The sequence below is a fragment of the Mauremys reevesii genome, linkage group 2, assembly GCF_016161935.1.
Source record: "Mauremys reevesii isolate NIE-2019 linkage group 2, ASM1616193v1, whole genome shotgun sequence".
NCBI lineage: Eukaryota > Metazoa > Chordata > Testudines > Geoemydidae > Mauremys > Mauremys reevesii.
This window is the reverse complement of record NC_052624.1, coordinates 220,339,819-220,361,200: the sequence shown is the minus strand read 5'-3', so window position 1 is coordinate 220,361,200 and position 21,382 is coordinate 220,339,819. Positions and strand designations below refer to the sequence as shown.

Here is a 21,382-nt window from a genome sequence, read left to right as displayed (position 1 = left end):
GAGAACAGGAGGACAAGCACCTATTTATAATGTGTAGGGGAAAAAAGTTCATGGGAGACTTCAATTTGAGTGACATAAGTGGTAAGTCTCAAGATGCTGGTATTAAAACATCCAGGGAATTTCTAAAATTTAACTATGAAAATCACCTAACTCAAAAAGTGTTGCATCTAACATGGGGAAATTCTATATTGGATCTTGTCTTGATCATAGAACTAAACATTAGTGGTTGCTTAGGTGTTAGTAATCAGGACTTGATTACAATTATTATGTGAGAACACAATAAAGTACAAACCAATAATAGCTATACTTGGTATATTACCAGGGCCAATTTCACAATGCTGAAAACAATTAGGAGCCAAATCAGCTGAGAGAAAGATTTTAAATAGAAAAATGTGAATGATAATTGAAAACTGTTTAAGAACATTTTACTAGATGCCCCAAAAGCCACAATAAAAAAAAAAGGGATACACTGCTTAAAAGACCAGCCTGACTTAGAAGAGCAGTGAAATCAGTTATAATAGTAGTATTACATATACATAACAAACGGAAAAAAGAGGAAGTTGGTATCAATTAGAAGCTAGGAATAAATTAGAAGCTAGGAATTGTAAAGAATTGATAAAGGAAGCAAAAGGACACAAGGATAAACACGTGGCCAGAATAATATAAAGGATTTTTAAAGTATGTCGGGAACACAAGGAATCCTAACAACAGTATTGGTCCATTACAAAACAGAAATTGTAGAATTGTCGATAATAGTTAAGAAAAGACAAAAGTGTTCAATAAATATTTCTGTTCTGTTTTTGGGAAAAAGCCAGATGGTGCCATCAGATCATTTTGATGGAATACTTTCCATTTCAACAGTAACTCAGAAGGATATTAAACAACAGCTACTAAAATTAGACTTTTTAAAATCAGGAGATATGGATAACTTGCATCCAAAAGTTTTAAAAGAACTGGCCAAGGTGATTTCTGCACTATCAATGTTGATTTTTTTCCATTATGTCTTGTAACTGGGAAAAGTCCAGAAAACTGGAGGAAATCTAATGTGGTGCTAATATTTCAAAAATAAATATAAAATTATTACTGATAAAATTTGCAGATTACACAAAGATTGGAGAGCGGCAAATAATGAAGAGAGATCATGGGTATAGAGCCTTCTGGATTGCTTGGTAAACTGGACACAAGCAAACAATATGTTTTTTCAGCATGGTCAAATGTAAAGTCAACCATCTAGCAACAAAGAATTTGGGCCATATTTACAGGATCATAAAATTATAGACTCATAGACTTTAAGGTCAGAAGGGACCATTATGATCATCTAGTCTGACCTCCTGCACAATGCAGGCCACAGAATCTCACCCACCCACTCCTGTATCAAACCTGTGTCTGAGCCATTGAAGTCCTCAGATCATGGTTTAGAGACTTCAAGGTGCAGAGAACCTTCCAGCAAGTGACCGTGAGGGATGCTATCCTGGGAAATGGTGATTCTGAAAAATACTTGGGGGGCAGGGAAGGTCACAGCAGGTAGTCAGTTGAATGTGAGCTCTCAGCTGTGATTAAAGGGTAAATGGGATCCTTGGATGTATAAACAGGGAAATACTGAGTGGGAGTAGAGAGGTTATATTACCTCTGTATTTGGCACTGGTGCGACTTGTACTCAAATACTGTGTTCAGTTCTGGTGCCCATACTTCCAGATGGATATTGAAAAATTGGTGATGGTTCAGAGAAAAGCCACAAGAATGATTAAGGGATTGAAAACACGCCTTCAGATGAAATTGTCAAGGAGTTCAATCTATTTATCTTATCAAAGAGAAGGTTATGGAGAGATTGATCACAGACTATGTACCTACATGAGGAGCAGAAATTGGTAATAGAGGGCTATTCAGTCCGGCAGTCAAATGCATAACAAAATGTAATGGCTGTAAATTGAAGCTAGGCAATTTCAAACTAAGAAATAAGGTGCAAATATTTAACAGTGAAGGTAGTTAACTATTGAACAACTGCTCCATCACTGAAAATTTTTAAATCAAGATTGGATGTTTTTCTAAAAGATATGGTCTAATTGAATTACAGCTGTTAGACTTGAGGCAGGAATTAATACAGGAAAGGCCTATGGCTTCTGTTCAAATAGAGGTCAGACTAGATGACCAAAATGGTACCTTCTTGCAATAAACATTTATGAAACCCAATCCTATAACCAGTGTCTCTGGATCTTTACCTGTTCAGAGGTAATCTCTCTCTTCTGTCTAACAAGCAGCTATTCTTACAGACCTTCCCTAAGGAAATTATTCAATACAAATGGGAATTAGCAAGGTCATGATCACTGGCTAATGGCTTCTTCAATAACATGTTTACGAGTTTTTGGAAGGCTGCTGTGCTGATTCTGAGGGATGTGTTGCTGACCTCAGTGTGAAGTAGACCCAGGTATTCCCTACTATCTTTCATTAACTAAAAGGGGCACAGAACCATTTGCTCATGGCAACAGAAATTCATTTTCTCCATTGTTTACAAGCCTTTCCCTGGAAGACTGGTCCAAACTGGGTCAGTGAAAGCAGCACAGTTTTCCCTTGCTGGTCTGGCTGGTCTGCATTCACAGTGCTGGACTGATTGTCTCAGATTTGATTAGGGTTTTCTGTGATTGAGGAAGAGAACTCCCAACAGCATGAGGTATAAAGAGCATGAGATCATATGAAGAAGTTTTGGATTGATTAGTTAACCAACTATAGTCAACAGGTCGGCTGGTCCAGATTTTGCAGAGGCTACAGTGGAAGAGAAGGAGGAACCCTTTGTGGCTTCACTAAGTTGTGCAGAGTTGTATGAATTCCTTATCAGGTTATCGATGGCCTGGCCTAGTGGATGGCTGCTCAACTCCAATAGAAGAGGGGTGTACTACACTGTCAAATTTTGTGTTGCTGTGAAGCCTGGCAGCGGCCTGACATTTTGCGCAGACTCCTATAACTCTGGACTTATGTTTGCTGTAGTTAAGGTCTCTATCTTTCTTCCCCTCCTAAATTTTTTTTTTAACAACCACCCTCCTCCACCATCCTACCCTCCATTGTGCCCGTTTCACAGTGATTCCTGTCCTCTGTCCTATTATCCCTTTCACTCAATGGCCTGGTAATCCCAGCCACTATGGGTGCTGACTACGGTAACTTGGGCCATACGTGACATTTGGATCAATAGCACTTTGCAATTTTATAGTTATTATACTGGGTACACTTCTCATGAGAGCCAGCATGTTGCCAATAGTTAGCAAACTGTGGTATCTAAGGGTATGTCTACACAGCACATGAAAGCGTGCTTCCCAGCAGGGGTAGATAGATGCAGGCTAGCGCTACTTGAGCTAGTGCACTAAAAACAGCAGTGTAGGAAGGGCAGACTGACAGAAGCTCAGGCTAGCTACCAGAGTACTTAACTGCGGCATCTCTGAGTACCTTTGTACTCAGGTGGCTAACCCAAGGTGCTGCCTACACTACCCTATTCTGCTATTTTTAGCCCACTAGCTCAAGCACAGCCAGCATGTCTGTCTACATGTGCTGGGAAGCATGCTCCCTGCTGCTGTGTAGACATATCCTGAGATATATTATGGTATGACACTGCTGACAAATGATGACTTTTCATGGTGACCATCATTGTGCTTCCAATATGATGTCCACTTTTTAGTCCATGTACACTAGGTGTGCTTTTTTTTTTCTAAAGTAATATTTAAAAATTGACCACTCTTAATTCATAAACAAGCAATGAAACTGAACACCAACAATCACCTCTTGCTAACAATTTTTGTGTGTGCTGCAGTTACCATGGTACCAACCTGAGTGGTTGGTGTCTAAATATAGGGCAGGAGAAAGGATATAATCTCTTTCCAACAACCAATAGAATAGTATAAGTTAAAAATGTTCATGGAGATTTTCCTTTTTCAAAAATGTAAAGTAGTTTAATCCCTATATCCATTGCACATGAAAGTGGTGGATCTTTAAATATTTGTCTTAATCTCAACATATGATGTGTAACATTTGGATTATTTTGCTGTGCAGGATTGGTTTGAAAAGAAATCACAATCTGAAAGACAAAAATATGGATAATTCTCAGCCATCTGACTGAACATATATCCAACCTGCAGAATGGTGCATAGAAAGGACCCCAGGAGGACATCAGCGCAAAATGGTAGACTGTAGAAGGAAATAGTAGTGGAGCTGCAGGTCAAAATCAAGCTGTTAGGACAGAGCTGGGCACTGAAGTTTACACAATGTCTGCACATGGTTCAAGACTATGCTAATAGCCTGTAAAATCTGTGAGAATTAAAGTCATTCACAGAAGATGAATAAATAGTATTAGGCATCCAACAGACTACTGTATAAAGATGCATGCAGACCAGAGAAAAGATCATGCCGACTCCCTGTTTGGCACGCACTTACTGCCAGGATGGCCCCTCATGTCAGGACATGGTGCGGCAGGGGTTCTTTTACTCTGTGCCCCCCACTCCATACTCACAGAATGGACTGCTGCTTCTGGGGCCTAGTCCTCCAATTAGGTCACCTCTCAGTCCCTTCCCCTTTTGGGTTTAACAGAAAAGTCCAAAATAAGAAAAACCCAAAATCTTGTGGCCTCTAAGCCAGGCCCTCAGTCTCTGTCCAGAATTCACATTTTTTTTGGCCTCTTTCATTCCTGAAGCCTGTATTTCCACTCTTGGTCTGAGGGAGATGTAGGGGAACACAGACTGCTCTCTCCTCTGCGTTCCAGCACTTGGGACCTTGTTTTAGGTGGCTATGGATTGTTCCTTCAATCCATTTTCCACTTCCTTGCACTGCTTCTACTTTTGCCGTGCTTGTCAGTGTCTTCACTAGTTCTATGGACTCTGCTATCCCCATCTTGGGTCTGTGGTTCCTCAGCGCTTCTTCTTAGCCAGCTACGGAGGTGCTTTTTCAAAGCTGCTCTCAAGTCCTGCTCTGAAGCAGCTGGGTTGTATTTTGAACAGGCCCTCTGTCTCTTGCCTTAAGGCAGTCAGTAATTCTGTCCTTCAGACTGAAGTCTTCCCTACCAGACCCTCCTTCTGGGGACTGGAGTTGTATTTCACACAGTTCCTCTGCCTCTTGCCTTAGGACAGTCACTATCTCTCTCCTTCAGACAGGAATTTCCACCAGCTCTTCTTCATGGAGCTGGGGTTGTGGTTCAAATAATCTGCAAGGCTTTAGCCAGCTTCTCCTGCAGCTGGGCACACATTCTCAATTAGCCATCCAGTTTAGAGGGCTCATCAGGACAGCCTTTTCCTGCTGGTGTCTGCCTTGCTAGAAGGGAGGAGGTAGAATACTTGCTGGTCCCCTTCCCAAAGCTCATCCGATTTAGCTGGGAAAGAGGGGAGCCTTGACTTGCCCACTCTGCAAGGCTTCTGGTTCCAGGCCCTTAATGAGTACATCTACACATCCTGCAGTAGCAAGCCTCCCTGCCCAGACAGAGAGACTTGGCTTTGTGAGGTTTGCACTAGCACTCTAAAAATAATTGGGTATACAATGCTTTGAAGTTGTGGCTCAGGCTCTGATGCCAACGGTGGTGGGAGGGCATCAGAACCCAAGCTCCAGCCTGACTGCAATTTCAAAGTGCTGTCTACACAGCTAGATTTGGAGTGCTAGTGTGAGCCCTACTAGCATGAGTCCATTGACCCCGGCTGGGGGAGTCACTGCTGTGATCTGTGTGAATGTACCCAAAAAGAGATTCTTCCTGAACTCTACTTATTCCCAGGACCATCTTCCTCTCTCTCAATATCTCTCCAGTCTTTGTAGATCAGACATCCCAAAATCTAAAAGGGACCATGCCATGGTATGGGGATGTGGATGGGCTGACCCCTGGACACCACTACCCTTAAGGTGACAGATTGCCTCGTCGCACTCCCCCCCAACCTTGATCCTTCTGGAAAGGACATCAGACACCTCAAGATATTGAAGTCACAGGGAGTTGAGGACACTCTGCCTCACAGAATCAGATGTTTATTTACTGGAAAGGATGATGAAAGATCATCAGAAACTTGGCTCTACAACTGAAACTGTTTTCCCCTGGGCATGTGGTCAGCTGTGGGGAGCTATTCAAAGTGAAGAGTTCATGTAAATGAATTTCTTTACCACCTGATCAGTTCTTCATTTGATTCATAAGGGTAAAAACTTGGCCTCTTGAAAGACACAAAGGCAATTTTTGAAATTTTAAAAATTAATCCAAGCCTTTAATTCTCATGTAACCGACAGATGGTGTCCAGCTCCAGTGAAGAAGAGATCTGGCTGAGTGAGAAGCCTGTGTCTTCCATCCATTGGCAATCCATTTGAATACTTTTTATTTTCTGTACATTTCTGCATCACTTAGCTGTTGTTTATAACAATCCTGACATTGTGTTGGACTAATACCATATTTTGATCTGATTTCTAATAGAAATACTATTCCAGTTCACCAGCAGATACTGGATAGTCAGGGGAAAAAATATTGCAAGGAAAAGTATATTTTAAAATGTCAGACTAACTGTTAAGGTTCAGCATACAAATTTCATGACTGTTGTATTCCAAAATACCACACCCCACTATGTCCAGATTCCCTAACTGAAGGGATGCTCTCAGCACAATATGTGAGTGTGGTGGTCTAGAAAGAGGCACTCCATATTTGACGGGCTTATTTATAAGTGGAAGAAAACATCTGGAAATTTCCAAGAACATTAAGTGAACAAAAATGTTGCTGCTAAGGCAGGAAACTTACTTACAGAATCCATTTATCTCTTCTTGTTTACAAGATTAATCTACCACCTTTATTGCAACAATTTTGTTTTCACTGGACATGAAGCAAAATCAAGAGAATCTGATTTTTTATAGCTATTAATCATTCATCTACTGACATAACATTTTCATGCCAGGCTCTAGAATAAACATATGTTAATATTTACCAAGTTTCACTAGAAATGTATGAACACTATGTTACATTTATACATTACTCCTACACTATGACAAATTAAATAATGAAACAAAAGGAACATGCCTGCTTTGCTTCCTGTGGTAGAAAACAGGCATATCTTTGCCACCCGACAGCATAGGGAAACACCATGAAAGCTTCCCCTGTGCAGTGAAACTCTGCCAATTCAGCCTCCATTCTGACATGCAACATTTCTGGTTTTTCAGTTCTGGGCCTCTCTTCAGCCTACCAAACATGTCCACTCATAGTGGCTATACGATGTACAGAAATATCCAATAAAGGACACATCAAATTAATTTTCACCTAAGAGCTAAACAGGATTTAAACTCTCAAATGTGCTGGCCCAGAAAATCAGCTATTAGTGAACCACTTTCGAAGTTTCAAAAGCTAGAAGACAGGACTGCATCTGTCACAACCCAGGACATTGATCGACAACTGGCTGCTCCCAACACTGACAAAGATTCTCTAGACTTCTCGGCTGTCTTGTGTCTCAAACAGGGCCCAATACAGCAACATACTGAGCACTGAACTCCCACTGAAGTCAATGGGATTTGAGGGTGCTCAGGAACTTACTGGAGAACTTCTCCACCATGCAGGATCATGCCAATAGTTTGGTACTGATTTCCACTACTTATCTAGGTCTGCTTTTTCTCAAACTAGCCTCCATGAGTGAAGCTCTTAACCTTTTGGAGAAGGACATGGAACAAAAAAGCCCTATATTTTCTTTATTGCATAATATTTTTTAACCTAAGTAAAAAAAGAATTGTGTGCTGTACACTGAAATTTCAGGAAGATAGATCCATGTCCATAATATAATAGTTGGGGCTGATAACCCCTCCTAAGTTTGCCCAACACTTCCCATTATAAGCCCCTGTTTTCAGTTGTTAGGTGTCTGCCTCAGCGTGATATATTTTGGAAAAACTTAGCCAAAATGATTCAATGTCTCCAAGAATAAGGGTAGGGGAAAATAAGTTGTTTTTCCCATGTTAAAACATTCTGATGATCATTTCTTTGAACAGTTAACGCACTCCCAAGGTTAAGAGCAGGGACTTAAAATCTGGTCCTTATGTCAAGGATGTGCTTTTTGCTGTCCCTGTGAAAATCTGCTCAAATTTGGCCAAGTGATAATGCTTTGGAAAGAGTAACTGGAGGTTCTTTGAGATGTGTAGTTCATTTCTGTATTCCACTGCAGGTGTGCACATGCACTCCATGTGCCCAGAGTCAGAGAATTCTTGCAAGCAGCATCTTTGGTCAACACGCGCCCTTGTCTACCTTGTGATTCCAGCTGAAGGCATAAAGGATGGAGTGGACTGACTGCCTTTCGAGTTCCTTCTCTATCTCAAAATCACTACAAATCTTCATGATCCTAAAAGAACCTCAGCCATGCCTGGCAGAGGATAAAAGAATCTGATGATGAACACATCTCGTGTACATAAGCAAGCCCTATAGCCAGTCCATATTTTGTTCAGAAGTACTTGACATGGTGTCAGGAGTAAACTAAGAACAGAAACAGAAGGAAAACAGCAACAAAGGTTGCAGGATCTCATCAACATGCCACTCTTCAATACCACAGAGAACTTTAGCTTTGACAAACCTTCACAATGGACAGACGAAGCAGGATTTTGCAACATTTCAAATTGCAAACAAACTCCACAAAGAAACTGGAGATATACAGGTATCTTCTTTAATTTATACTATGGGGAAGGAAACAGAGCATGTTTTCATCAGACAATTCAAGAATCAAGGGGAAATGTTGAATGTTTTATAAGAGAGTTCTGCATTCTGAAGCTGAAAACTGTGATTTTGGCAATGCAAAACATGGAAGTATCAGAGACAAGCTGGTTATTGGGTAAACAGATAAAAACCTTTCACAGCAGCTACAACTGAAGAGAGATTTAACCTTAGTCACAGCTATTCAAATAGCAAAACTGTGTGAACTGGTGAAACAGCAAAACCTAAAGAAACTTGATAAACTTGAAAAACCTGAAACTAGCTTAGAAACTGTACAGAGACACTTGAGTATTAAAAGTCATTATTGTAAAACCCCTGAGATCAGGAGAAAGAACTCTCAGTCTAAAAGGGACAAATTCCAGCCTACATGCACAAAGTGTGGAACAAGTCATACCCCAAAGAGATGATGCATGTCCAGCCAGAGGCACATCATGTAATATATGCATGAAATATGGACATTTTGCAGCTGTTTGCTGAACCAAAGCAGTCAGGGAGTTGACTCATATTATACACAATCAAGAGCCACTGTTTCTGGGATCTATCACTTGTGATGACTCAGAACCTGTTTGGAGAGTGAAACTGAATATTCATTGTAAGGCTATTGAATTTAAAATTGACTCAGGAGGGGACATCAGAGTAATCTAAAAAGGGACTTGCAATCACCTTCAAGTCCCGCTCCTGCCCCAGAGCTGAAGTCTGCTACAGACTAGGGACCGAATGGCTGGGCAGCAGTTCTGCAGAAAGGGACCTAGGGGTTATGGTGGACGAAAAGCTGAATATGAGTCAACAGTGTGCCCTTGTTGCCAAGAAGGCTAATGGCATTTTTTTGGGTTGTATAAGTAGGGCAGCCAGCAGATCGAGTGATCAATTCCCCCCTCTATTCAGCACTGGAGAGGCTCATCATCTGGTACTGTGTCAGTTTTTTTTCCCCACACAAAGAAGATGGATGAGGATTGGAGGAGAGAGAGGAGGAAGCGGAAGGCAACAAAGATGATGAGGGGCTGAGGAGAGAGGGAGAGAGAGCTGAGGGAAGGAAACTGGGTTTGAAGAGCAGAAGAGAAGAGAGAGGGGGAGGGGATTGCTTTCAAAAACTACCTGATGGGGGGGGAGAGAGAGAGATCTCTAGAAGACTGGTCAGTGGTAAGAGATGACAGAAAGGAGAGATGGGGTGGATGCAGAGGGGAGGGTTTAGGAAGGAACTTTTGGAAAACTTTTTTGGTGTAGGAGGGTGGAAGGGGGTGTGGAGGGAGGTGGAGGAGGTTCCTTCCTTTTCCTTTTTGCAGAGGTTTGGGGCAGCTTGGCTGGGATGATTTAGTTGGGTTTGGTTGGTTTTTGTTTGCTGTTTGAGAGCAGGGGGACTGAGAGGTCTCCTTCCCCCTCCTCTCCTATGATTCTATGATTCTATAAGTCACCTGACACAGCTCTGACTAGCCCTTGAGGTATTCTGAACTGCATGGGCCAGTTCACCACAGGAACAACCTATTATGACAAAAGCTATGCATTCAGAGTGTATATGATCAAATGACCACAGACCAACAACCTTCTCAGCCGCAGTGTGACAATCATGATGGGCCTAGTGAGACAGGCAGAAGAACTTGATGGGATATTTGGTGATACTGAACTTTTGAAAGGCGATCCAGTACAAATAACCTTAAGAAACAATGCTAAACCACATAGTGTATACACACCTCTCAAGATTCCTATCCCATTAGTTCATAAAGTGGCAGCTGAGTTAAAGAGAGTGGAGCAGATTGGCACAATAGAGAAAATCTCTGAGCCAACAGCATGGTGTGGAAAAATGGAAAAATACAAATCTGTGTGGATCTTAAAAGACTTAATGAAGCAGTTGTGAGAGAAAAATATACCCTCTGAACATTGGATTAATTCCTCCCAAAAGCGAAGGAAGCTACAGTATTCTGCAAGTTGGATGCCTTGAGCAGATTCTGGCAAATTCCTTTAGCCAAAGAAAGTGCTAAACTGACTACATTTATCACACCCTTTGGGAGATTTTGCTTTCAAAGATTACCTTTTGGGATTACCAGTGTATGATTTAGTTGGGGATTGGTCCTGCTTTGAGCAGGGAGTTGGACTAGATGACTTTCTGAGGTCAGCTACAAGAAGCAGCCCTGACAGAAACGCAACTTCAAGAAGTTCTAATTTATATTTGGGCCAGCTGACCCAAGTATCTAAAGGACACCAAGGAAAGGATAAGAGACTACTTTGAACTGCTTGGACAATTATGCAAGTCAAACAGACTAATTATTAAAGGCAATTCCATCATAATTCCAAACAAAATGAGAGGAGAAATCCTAAATCTCATCCATGAAAGATATCAAGGATTAACTAAATGTTGTTAAGGGCAAAGCAGTCATAAGAACATAAGAACGGCCGTACTGGGTCAGACCAAAGGTCCATCTAGCCCAGTATCTGTCTACCAACAGTGGCCAATGCCAGGTGCCCCTGAGGGAGTGAACCTAACAGGCAATGATCAAGTGATCTCTCTCCTGCCATCCATCTCCATCCTCTGATGAACAGAGGCCAGGGACACCATTCTTTACCCATCCTGGCTAATAGCCATTTATGGACTTAGCCACCATGAATTTATCCAGTTCCCTTTTAAAAATAGTTATAGTCCTAGCCTTCACAACCTCCTCAGGTAAGGAGTTCCACAAGTTGACTGTGTGCTGCGTGAAGAAGAACTTCCTTTTATTTGTTTTAAACCTGCTGCCTATTAATTTCATTTGATGACCCCTAATTCTTGTATTATGGGAATAAGTAAATAACTTTTCCTTATCCACTTTCTCAACATCACTCATGATTTTATATACCTCTACCATATCCCCCCCTTAGTCTCCTCTTTTCCAAGCTGAAGAGTCCTAGACTCTTTAATCTTTCCTCGTATGGGACCCTCTCCAAACCCCTAATCATTTTAGTTGCCCTTTTCTGAACCTTTTCTAGTGCTAGAATATCTTTTTTGAGGTGAGGAGACCACATCTGTACACAGTATTTGAGATGTGGACGTACCATGGATTTATATAAGGGCAATAATATATTCTCAGTCTTATTCTCTATCCCCTTTTTAATGATTCCTAACATTCTGTTTGCTTTTTTGACCGCCTCTGCACACTGCGTGGACATCTTCAGAGAACTATCTACAATGACTCCAAGATCTTTTTCCTGACTCGTTATAGCTAAATTAGCCCCCATCATATTGTATGTATAGTTGGGGTTATTTTTTCCTATGTGCATTACTTTACATTTATCCACATTAAATTTCATTTGCCATTTTGTTGCCCAATCACTTAGTTTTGTGAGATCTTTCTGAAGTTCTTCACAATCTGCTTTGGTCTTAACTATCTTGAGTAGTTTAGTATCATCTGCAAACTTTACCACCTCACTGTTTACCCCTTTCTCCAGATCATTTATGAATAAATTGAATAGGATTGGTCCTAGGACTGACCCTTGGGGAACACCACTAGTTACTCCTCTCCATTCTGAGAATTTACCATTAATTCCTACACTTTGTTCCCTGTCTTTTAACCAGTTCTCAATCCATGAAAAGACCTTCCCTTTTATCCCATGACAGCTTAATTTACGTAAGAGCCTTTGGTGAGGGACCTTGTCAAAGGCTTTCTGGAAATCTAAGTATACTATGTCCACGTTGGCCCCTTCAAAGAACTCTAATAGATTAGTAAGACACCATTTCCCTTTATAGAAACCATGTTGACTATTGCTCAACAGTTTATGTTTTTCTATGTGTCTGACAATTTTATTTTTAACTATTGTTTCGACTAATTTGCCCGGTACCGATGTGTGCTGACTGGGCATAAGCAAAGACATAAAGAATAAAGTATCTGAATGTGAATGTTGCAGAACTAATAGAGCAACACAAAGAATCTTTAACAACAACAGACAGACCTTGGAAGAGACAAGTTGCAGATTTATGCAAAATCAGAAGACATCATTACCTTGTCGTCGTGGACTATTTTCCCAGGAACATAGAAATAATGTATTTTTAAGACACAACATATTGCAGTGTTATGGAGAAACTGAAGTGCACTTTTGCTCACTTTGGTTTTCCAGCGCAACTAGTGATAGACTATGGACCACAATTCACTGCAGCAGAATTTCAATTATTGTGAATGAAATATAATTTTGATTATATAGTAGCAGCCCACATTACTCTCAATAAACGGAGAGGATCAGAGAGCTGTACAGACAGCCAAGAAAATCTTATAGTAGAAAGATCCCTTCCTTGCTCCTCTGAGTTACAGATCAACACCAATAGCAGCTACTGGATAGAATCCAGCCAACTACTGTTCTAATTTTGGACATCTACAGTTTGCTGCTCAGAAAGAATGATCAATAGAGCAAACTCTACCGACGGCAGATGCAGAACAAGATGACGATGACTCACAGATTCCAAACCAACTGTGGCCAGTCATTGCAACTAATGGACAGCTAGCTGACCAAGTTGTTATGGATTCAGGTTGTGTAATTAGAAAACCGTTAGAGAACCTAACAGACTGATATGTACTGAACTTCAAAGACAGCATGATAGTGCAAATATTGTAAATGGTGGGATTGTAGAACTGAAAGCGGGAGATGTAATGAAATGTTAAACTGTATTATACTGTTCAGCCACTAGGTGGCCCTGAGAGTAAAACACCTTATTTAAATATATCTCAGCCATACCTTGCAGAACATAAAAGGATCTGATGATGAACACATCATGGTGTGTGTGATGTTGAACTCCATATGCTTTATGGAAATATGCTTATGAGTGTAAATATGATGTAACTGAAACATGCCTTATGAAAAAGGTCTCTTGTAAGGTATCATAACAAAGGTTATAAACTACTGAATATGTTCTTTCTATTTGTATGCATGTATCATTCTTGTATCTGAAGTTAGAAATATGAAGTATAACTCTGCAGTCCTGTTGTAATTATGCAAAGTGCGGGCCGTTCATGGTGGTTTAGAATTTGATGGCTCCCATTGACTAGGACAATTGGCTGTAAATGGTTTATTTACCTGCAAGCCTTCCTGTGTACCTGTGGGCCAACAGGAAGAATGGAGACTAGGGGTCTTACAGTGACATGTGACCATATCACATGATACTGGAATCCATCTTAAATCTGGTACTTTTCCATTTAGAAGGAGGAGTGGGGACCCAAAGAGACAAAAGATTCCCACCTTGTGCCAAAGCTATAAAAGGGGGTGGAGGAGGACAAAGGAAGGCTATGGCAGTGCTTTAACGTTGCTGCCCATCACACCCCTTCCCTCTCCCCGTTGGCAGCCCTGCTGGTACGGACCCTACCGGCAGAGCTGCCAACAGGGGAGGTAAAAGGGGCAGGGACATTAAAGCACTGCTGTGGCAGGTTCTTACCGGTACGGAGTACTGGCCCAACCTGGCTCACTTTCACCCCTGGGGAGGACAGACTCATTTGATGAGGACCAGGATGCTGGGGGGGGGGAGGGCCTGGGACTGGCTGAGCAAAGAGATTGGGACATGGAACTTGAGGATGATGACACTGAGATTGGATGAGAAAGTCAGGAAGGGAAATTGGGAGCACCAGCTGGGATGGGGAATGTAGATATGGGAAGGGGTGACTGGAGGTTAGAGTTGGGGAGAAGGGCAGATTTGATGAGGAGGCAGAAGGGGGGCTGCAACTGGCTGGACAATGAGACTGGGCATAAGGAGTAAAGGTAGGAGACTAGGACTTGTGCAGTGAGTGTGTAGAGTGAGATTAGGACTTGCTGGGCAAAGAGACTGGGATGAAAAGTCTGAGGAGTGGAAACTGGGACCGACTAGGTGAGGAGAATGGGACAGGGATGAGGAGCAAAGGACGGGAAAGAGCCAGTATTGGAACAGGGACAAGTTAGAAGGGATGGGGCAGAAGGGGTCACACTTGCAGGGAATGGACAAAAGCATCTGTGCCCACTTGGCCAGGAATGGGGCAGAAGGGTCTTGACCCCACAGGCATGTTTCCTTTCATAGCCTGGAGTGGAACACGTTATTTCTGAGTCTCACCATTCCTCTGCTATCAGCAAATATCCATGAGACTGAGTGGCTTGTAATTAAAGTCTATATCATAATGCATATGCACAAGCAGCCAAATTAAGGTTGCATAGATAACCTTAATTCTGGTGTTTCCTAATTTTTGAGTGCTTGACTTTGCAATCTTAATAATGTTTTTAATGGAGTTCTATTGTGTGTAATATTTATATCTGTGTGTGCCTGCGCCCACATGTTGTAAAAGCCACAAGACATCACAAGCTAGAAACCAGAAGCCCTATCCAACTCTCAATCAAGTCAATCAGACTTGGATCAGGCCAAAGAAGAGCAATAGATCCTTTAGAAATGATAACCACACCTTTCCCTTGGTGAAAAGATCCTCTCCTTTCCTTGTCAATTTTCTTCTTCCTGTGTCTCCCAAGAGCCCTCGTAGAGTGACATACACATCTGCATCTGTTCCTGACTCCAAGGATGCAGCCGTAGTAATGTACAGAACATACTCTTTTACTGTTATGTGGGGGAAAAGAAAGAAGTATTGACGCTTGGACATTTATGAAATACATTTATTTTAATATATATTATGATTATACTTTTATTTCTGGAGCATTCCTAGCCAAATTGATCAAAGTGCTGTGCAAAATGGTATCATTTTTAAAACTACACTGTAATTAAAATAAAAACCCAATGTAATTATAATTTACAATCGAAAAAAAATTGAGTTGGAAAAAGAATGAGAGTAAAAGGGAATAGATCAATACTGATCACTCTAAAACAGCAATCATAACACTCCTGGGAAAAAACAAGCTATTTATTTATGTATTTATTTATGTATGTATAAACTCTAGGTGACCTTAATAATCATTCAGAACCACAACTAAACAGAAAAGGCTCCATCCTGAGCTTTGCTGAACCCATACTTAGCACAGCTTAGGGAGTGAGAGAGGAGGAAACCTTTACACTTCCTTTGAACCTTGGCCACTGGTCAAAATGCACCCCTGCATAACCCAGAGTACCCCCAGGGCTGCTTTAAATTGCCCCGGTTTCAGTCATCCCTTAGGGAATGTGCTGCCAGCCAAGGATCTGGAGGAGCACTGTATGTTCCTGTCCCGTTCCCCTACTTCTAGCCAACTCCCCCTCATTCCCCTTCAACTGAGGAATCTTTGGCTGTTTTGGTTAATGTAGTTTTAAGTGCTCTTTTTTGTGTCACTAGAACAATGCAAAAGGCATTTGGTAAGGGCTGAGGATCTGGCCCAAAGACAAAACCACAAGTAGCCACTCTACTGATAGCAGGAGCCAATAAGACCCCTGGAACACAAAGGGATCAAAATTATGGAAAAAACATCACTTCCTGCCTAACATTACCACTCAGGCAACGTCGCTCACACCAAAAAATCCTTTAAAAAGATGAGCTGTGCAGCATCCCCCAAAAGCCAACACATTTGTGCTACTTTGGAGCAAGAGTTCAGGGGAAAGAATTTCAAAGTCAAGTCGCTCTCATAGAGAATATCCTGTCAATAGCTTCCTCAATTTTATATCAAGGGAGCTCTGGCAAGAATGCCTTCACTGATATTAACTATGGCTATAGGGCTGATGGAGAAAGGTGATCTCTCAAGCAGGATGGTCACAGACCATTTAGGACTGATAGATTATAACCTAATACCTTAAGCTCCACCCAGGAAATACAGGAAGTCAATGCAGCTGAAGGAGCATTGAGGTAATGTCCTTAAGTCCAGGTACCTACTTAAGATACCGTTTTCTGCACTAGCTTCTTTTATGTATGGGTTTAGGCTCAAAGCAAAGCACATTACAAAAATCTAGTCTTGAGGTGAGAGAGGCACAAATCACAGTAGAAAGTTTCTGGGGAAACTTGGTAACTGTATCATAAATGAGGAAGGCCTTAAATTCCTAGGAGCACAAGAATACATGCATCTTGTGTGAGGTACTACATAACTTCTCCTTATCTGAAACTGCAGCACCAAGAATAATTTCCCTTGGAATTTCCTTTTTTGTTTGGGGAGGGAAACAAAGTAATATTGTCAAGATAAAAAAGAACTCAAATGAGTGCCACTCACAAGATTTTTAATCTTTTCAGTGCTCAGGTTCTGCACTTCTTTGTATTAGAAACTGGAATTAATCATACTCAGAAAACAAAAGGCACCAATAAATAAATGGACTGAGTTTCAAAGCAGTGCAGAGGATTTAGCTACATTAACCCATTAAAATGAATGGAAATGTATGTTGAAATCACTTGCATTGCTTTGAAAATCTCAGCCATGATACTCGAGCAAATCTTCAGTGTTTTTGTCAAGTAACAAACCTGTGGAAAAATGAAAACCAGCTGTGAGAACTGGAAGTTCAGCCACTGTGCATCCTTCAGCATCTGCAAAGTTCCGAAGAAATGGAAATACTAGAATTTCTTTAGTTTTTCTGTGTTGAAGTTTCACCTGCACATACAAAAAGAACATAAGCCAATCTCAGTATCTGTGTTCTAGGGTTCTCATGTAAACTGTGATAGATAGATAATCTGTAACTTAAAGAGGCATGATACTCATTAGAGAAAAAGATGAATACTATTATTCTAAACTGGCCTTTTGAAGCAGGTCTTTAACAAGACAGGAGAAGGAAAGGTAGCGAATTGTCATTAAGATCCTGTCAAAACTGTAGTTGAAAAAAAAATCTATTTAGGAAATTCTGGGAAAAAATGAAAATGCAGAAATCTAGCACATCAGTACATTCTGAATCACATGATCTTAAGAATATTTGTTAATTAATGTATTGAATCTCTGTGAATTATTGTATAAAAGAAATAAAGGGATGATAGTGAACAAAGAAAACTGTAGATTGAATTTTAGAAACAATCTTTAACAATGAGGGCTATTAGATTGCGGAATAGCCACCCATGGTAAGTAACAGAAGTTCCACTGAGTCATTTAAAGCTAGACTGGAAAAAGCACTTGAAAATATACAGAATAATTGTGTTTTGACTAGGAGATTAAAAAAATGGCCTAATCTTTAATTTCTATATTATCTACCTCACTACCTTTAAAAAAATGACCAAATACTTCAATCACTAAGCTCAATGTCTTTGGTTAGCAAAAATCATAGGTATGTGGCATCATTATGTAGGCCTTCAAAGGACTGCTATATTTTCCATGATGTGATTGAAAAGATTACAAAATGAAATGTAGGCTCTGGTACAGAGTTAAACTAAAGAGAATTCTCTCTTTCATACTGATGTCTGTATGTCTGAAAAGTTTCTTGAAAGTCAGACCTCACTTACTGTGCTTTCCTTCTTCAAGAAGTGGGAAGAATAAAAACTGTTCTTGTATTTTGGTTAATACTTCCTCCAGAATGAGGCATCTATTATAGTTATTTCTTGTACTGGATATTGTGTTAGAGTGATGTGAGACAGTTTATTCAAAAACATAAACAAAATTATTTGTTAGTGCTTTTAATTACAACAATGATGGGGAGACTTTAATTCTCAGTCCCAATGTTAAACAGCAAAATGAAGCTCCTGACATTTCCCTGTATTGTGAGGGCAAAAGACTGTGAAGTCCAGTCTTGTATAATTTAAATAAACAGCAATAGAAACACAGGAACTATCGTACTGGATCAGACAGTGGTCGAACTAGACTAATATCCTGTCTCTCATAATAGCCAGTACTAGATGCCTCACATGAAGATTCAAACATTCCTGCAATCAGGGCTGGCTCTAGGTTTTTTGCCACCCCAAGCAAAAAAATGTTTGGCTGCCTCCCACCCCAGCCCTGGGCTCCCCCCCCACTCACCCACCAGTGCCCCCCCCCCTGCTGCCCCAGCACTGGGCTCTCTCTCTGCCCCCACCCACACCCCCTGCCGCCCCAGCACTGGGCTCCCCACCCCCAAACGTGGGATCCGCTACCAGCACATGGCAGCCGAGCCCTGGCCCAGCTGCAACTCCATCCCCATGCAGGTGGAGCTGCTGGGTGGCACGGAGCGGGAGTACTTCCAGGTGGTGGTGCAGCTGCGGGGCGGCACGGAGAACACGGCACTCTCCCTGGGCTTCGCGGTGCTGCTGGTGGCCGAGGTGGATCAGTTCGTGCTCACCGCCCTCACCCCCGACATGCTGGCAGCCGAGGACCTGGAGAACCCCCCACCTGCTGCTCTTCAGCCTCACCGCGCCTTGGCCCAGCCCCGGCGGGCAGGAAGGCGAGGATCTCCGGCTGCGGGGCTACCTGCTCAGCACCGATGAGCCCAGCCGGCCGCTCACCTCCTCACACACTCTGGGAGCCCCTCGCCGCTGCAGCCCGGGCTCAGCTCCAAGGGACCCCACTTCCCTTCCTCCCTGGATCCTCACACACTCCGGAAGCCCCTCTCGCCACCGCCGCAGCTCAGGCCCTGGAGCCAAGCCTGGGTTGCGGTGGTGAGAGGGGCTCCCAGAGTGTCTGAGGAGCCAGGGAGGGATGGAAGTGGGACCTGGGATGCAGGGAGGGAGGAGGGGTCCTGCTGCTGCTGCCGCTCTGAGTCTCCCCAGGGTGGCGCGGCGTTTCCCTGCCCAAGTGGGCTGTGCAGGGCACCGCCGGGCTGGGCAGGGAGTGCAGATCCCGGCTCGCACACTGACAGAGCGACTGGCTTTTTGCCACTCCAAGAAAAAAAAAAAGGGGGTGGCGGTGCGGAGTGAAAGTGCCGCCCCAAGCACATGCTTGGAGGGCTGGTGCCTAGAGCCGGCCCTGCCTGCAATGGGAGTATGATGGCAAAACCCATCCTTAAGGGAAGGGAAATCCTTTCTAATCCCAGACAGCTATCACTTTGCTTATGCCCTTTGTATTTTTAATCATACCTAACGTAACTGTGTATAGTCTCATTATCCATATAAATGGTAGTGAGCTCCTTCTAACTGAGCTTTGAGTCACTGCCATGACTTAATGAAGTAAAGCATGCTAATGGATATCACTGTTTGTAATTACCAAGTTTCTATTCTCAACGCACAAATTTCCATTGTGATCCACCATGTTTTATAATCTTCCAAAGGCAGTTATAACTTTATCAACAGAGTTACTAGATGAATATTTCATATGGAAAAAAAGATGAAATTAACAACTGGCCTAGCAGATAAATGTCAGGTGCTTCATCCTGCAGCTTAACATCGCATATTTAGACTGAGAAGTAACATTTTCCCACTTAATTTTGTAATGAAAATGAAACACAAATATTCATGGACTAAGGAATAATGAAAACTGAAAGTGGAGGGATTCTTTCTTATACACTTCCTTTTATTTTTCCAGCTAGAGTTGATAAGTATCTTTTCTGTGCAGTGTAGTGCCACAGCAATTTTGATGTGATGTGAGGTTTTTAGCTTCAGCATCTTAGACATCAGAGGAAAGATTGTCACTTTTGCTATTCATTTCTTTTTCTAGGATGCCAACTTTAATGGCAGATATTTTTGTCAAAAGGCATTTCCAGTGTCTCACTTCATTAGTGGTCTTGGATCATAGGTCCATAACATGTAATAGCCAATTTGAAATTATGTAAACACTGCCATTTATGACAGTGGCAATAGTTATGAAAAGATAGCACTGGAAAAGCTATAGACTACGGCACCTCTGTTAGCTGCGCTCCAGAAATTCAACTTAAGTTTACAGAATTTTTGTTGTTCAAACATATTCTAATAAAAAATGTTTTGAGCACATTGTGAAATCACTGCACCAATACAGTTAGCAGATCTACTTGCTTTGTAAATAAGAAATGTTATGTAATTTTGAACGTAACTGGAAGCTACTTCTGGAAACAACAACTGTACACTGCTCTACAGCCAAAATGCTTCTGAAATAAATGTAGTCAAACTTTACTAATTCTGGGTCACTGAGAACGAAAATGATGCTTAAAATTGTTGATTGGCTCTAGTTTTCAAGATATGCTATTGGGTCAGTATATACGACCCTTGACTTGGGAATAGCGGAGGATAAGTGAGTTATAAAGGGAAGGGATCTCAATTTAAACCAGAAATGACTAAAATACATCTTTGACTGGATCTATGAATAAATCTATGACTGGGTATGGACAGTACTTACTTTTTAGGCAAAACAATGAATGATGCAATCTGAAGCTGGTATTGCATCATACATGATATGAATTGCATCATGTTATTCCTAGAAGTCATGGATGATGCAATCATAACGAAGCTTACATCACTCTGCTGAACAAATTGCCCTATATCAGCTCTAGAAATCATACAGTGTCATGCTCTCTTATTTGTCAGTGTTTGATTTTGCAAAAGGGACACATTTCTGTTTAGCCAAAGTGAGCAGAGATGCCTCGTACTTGTGTGAACAGTGCAGATAACTTCTGCTATGTTTGTGGTGAAGTGACTTTTGCATCACAAAAGTGCAGTATAACCACTATGGTTAAGAAAGCCTCCTATCATCTTTATTTTGGCTGCAAAATTGGAGATCAGGACAAGAGGTGGGCCCCACACATATGCTGCAACAAATCTTCGCCAGTGGTTGAACAGGAAAAGGAAATCTATGCCTTTTGCAGTGCCAATGATTTGGAGAGAGCCAACAGATCATACCAGCAATTGTTACTTCTGCATGGTGCCTCCAGTTGGGAAAGGTGTGTCAAAGAAGAAAAAGTGCACTGTGCATTATCCAAACATTCCATCAGCTATACGCCCAGTACCCCACGGAGAAGGACTGCCGGTTCCTGAT

The 21,382-nt window shown here is 41.7% G+C and overlaps 1 protein-coding gene across 11 annotated transcripts in view; it reads right to left on the bottom strand.

Annotated features, from left to right (window-relative positions):
* RP1 (RP1 axonemal microtubule associated) overlaps positions 1-21,382 on the bottom strand; it is a 314,354-nt gene that overhangs the window by 27,658 nt on the left and 265,314 nt on the right. For all 11 annotated transcript variants that reach the window (XM_039527284.1, XM_039527282.1, XM_039527283.1 and 8 more), the window contains 2 exons: positions 17,011-17,137; positions 15,052-15,200 (listed from right to left, as the gene is read on the bottom strand). In XM_039527284.1, the coding sequence (XP_039383218.1) occupies positions 15,052-15,200; positions 17,011-17,137 (276 nt within the window). The remainder of the gene's footprint in view (positions 1-15,051; positions 15,201-17,010; positions 17,138-21,382) is intronic.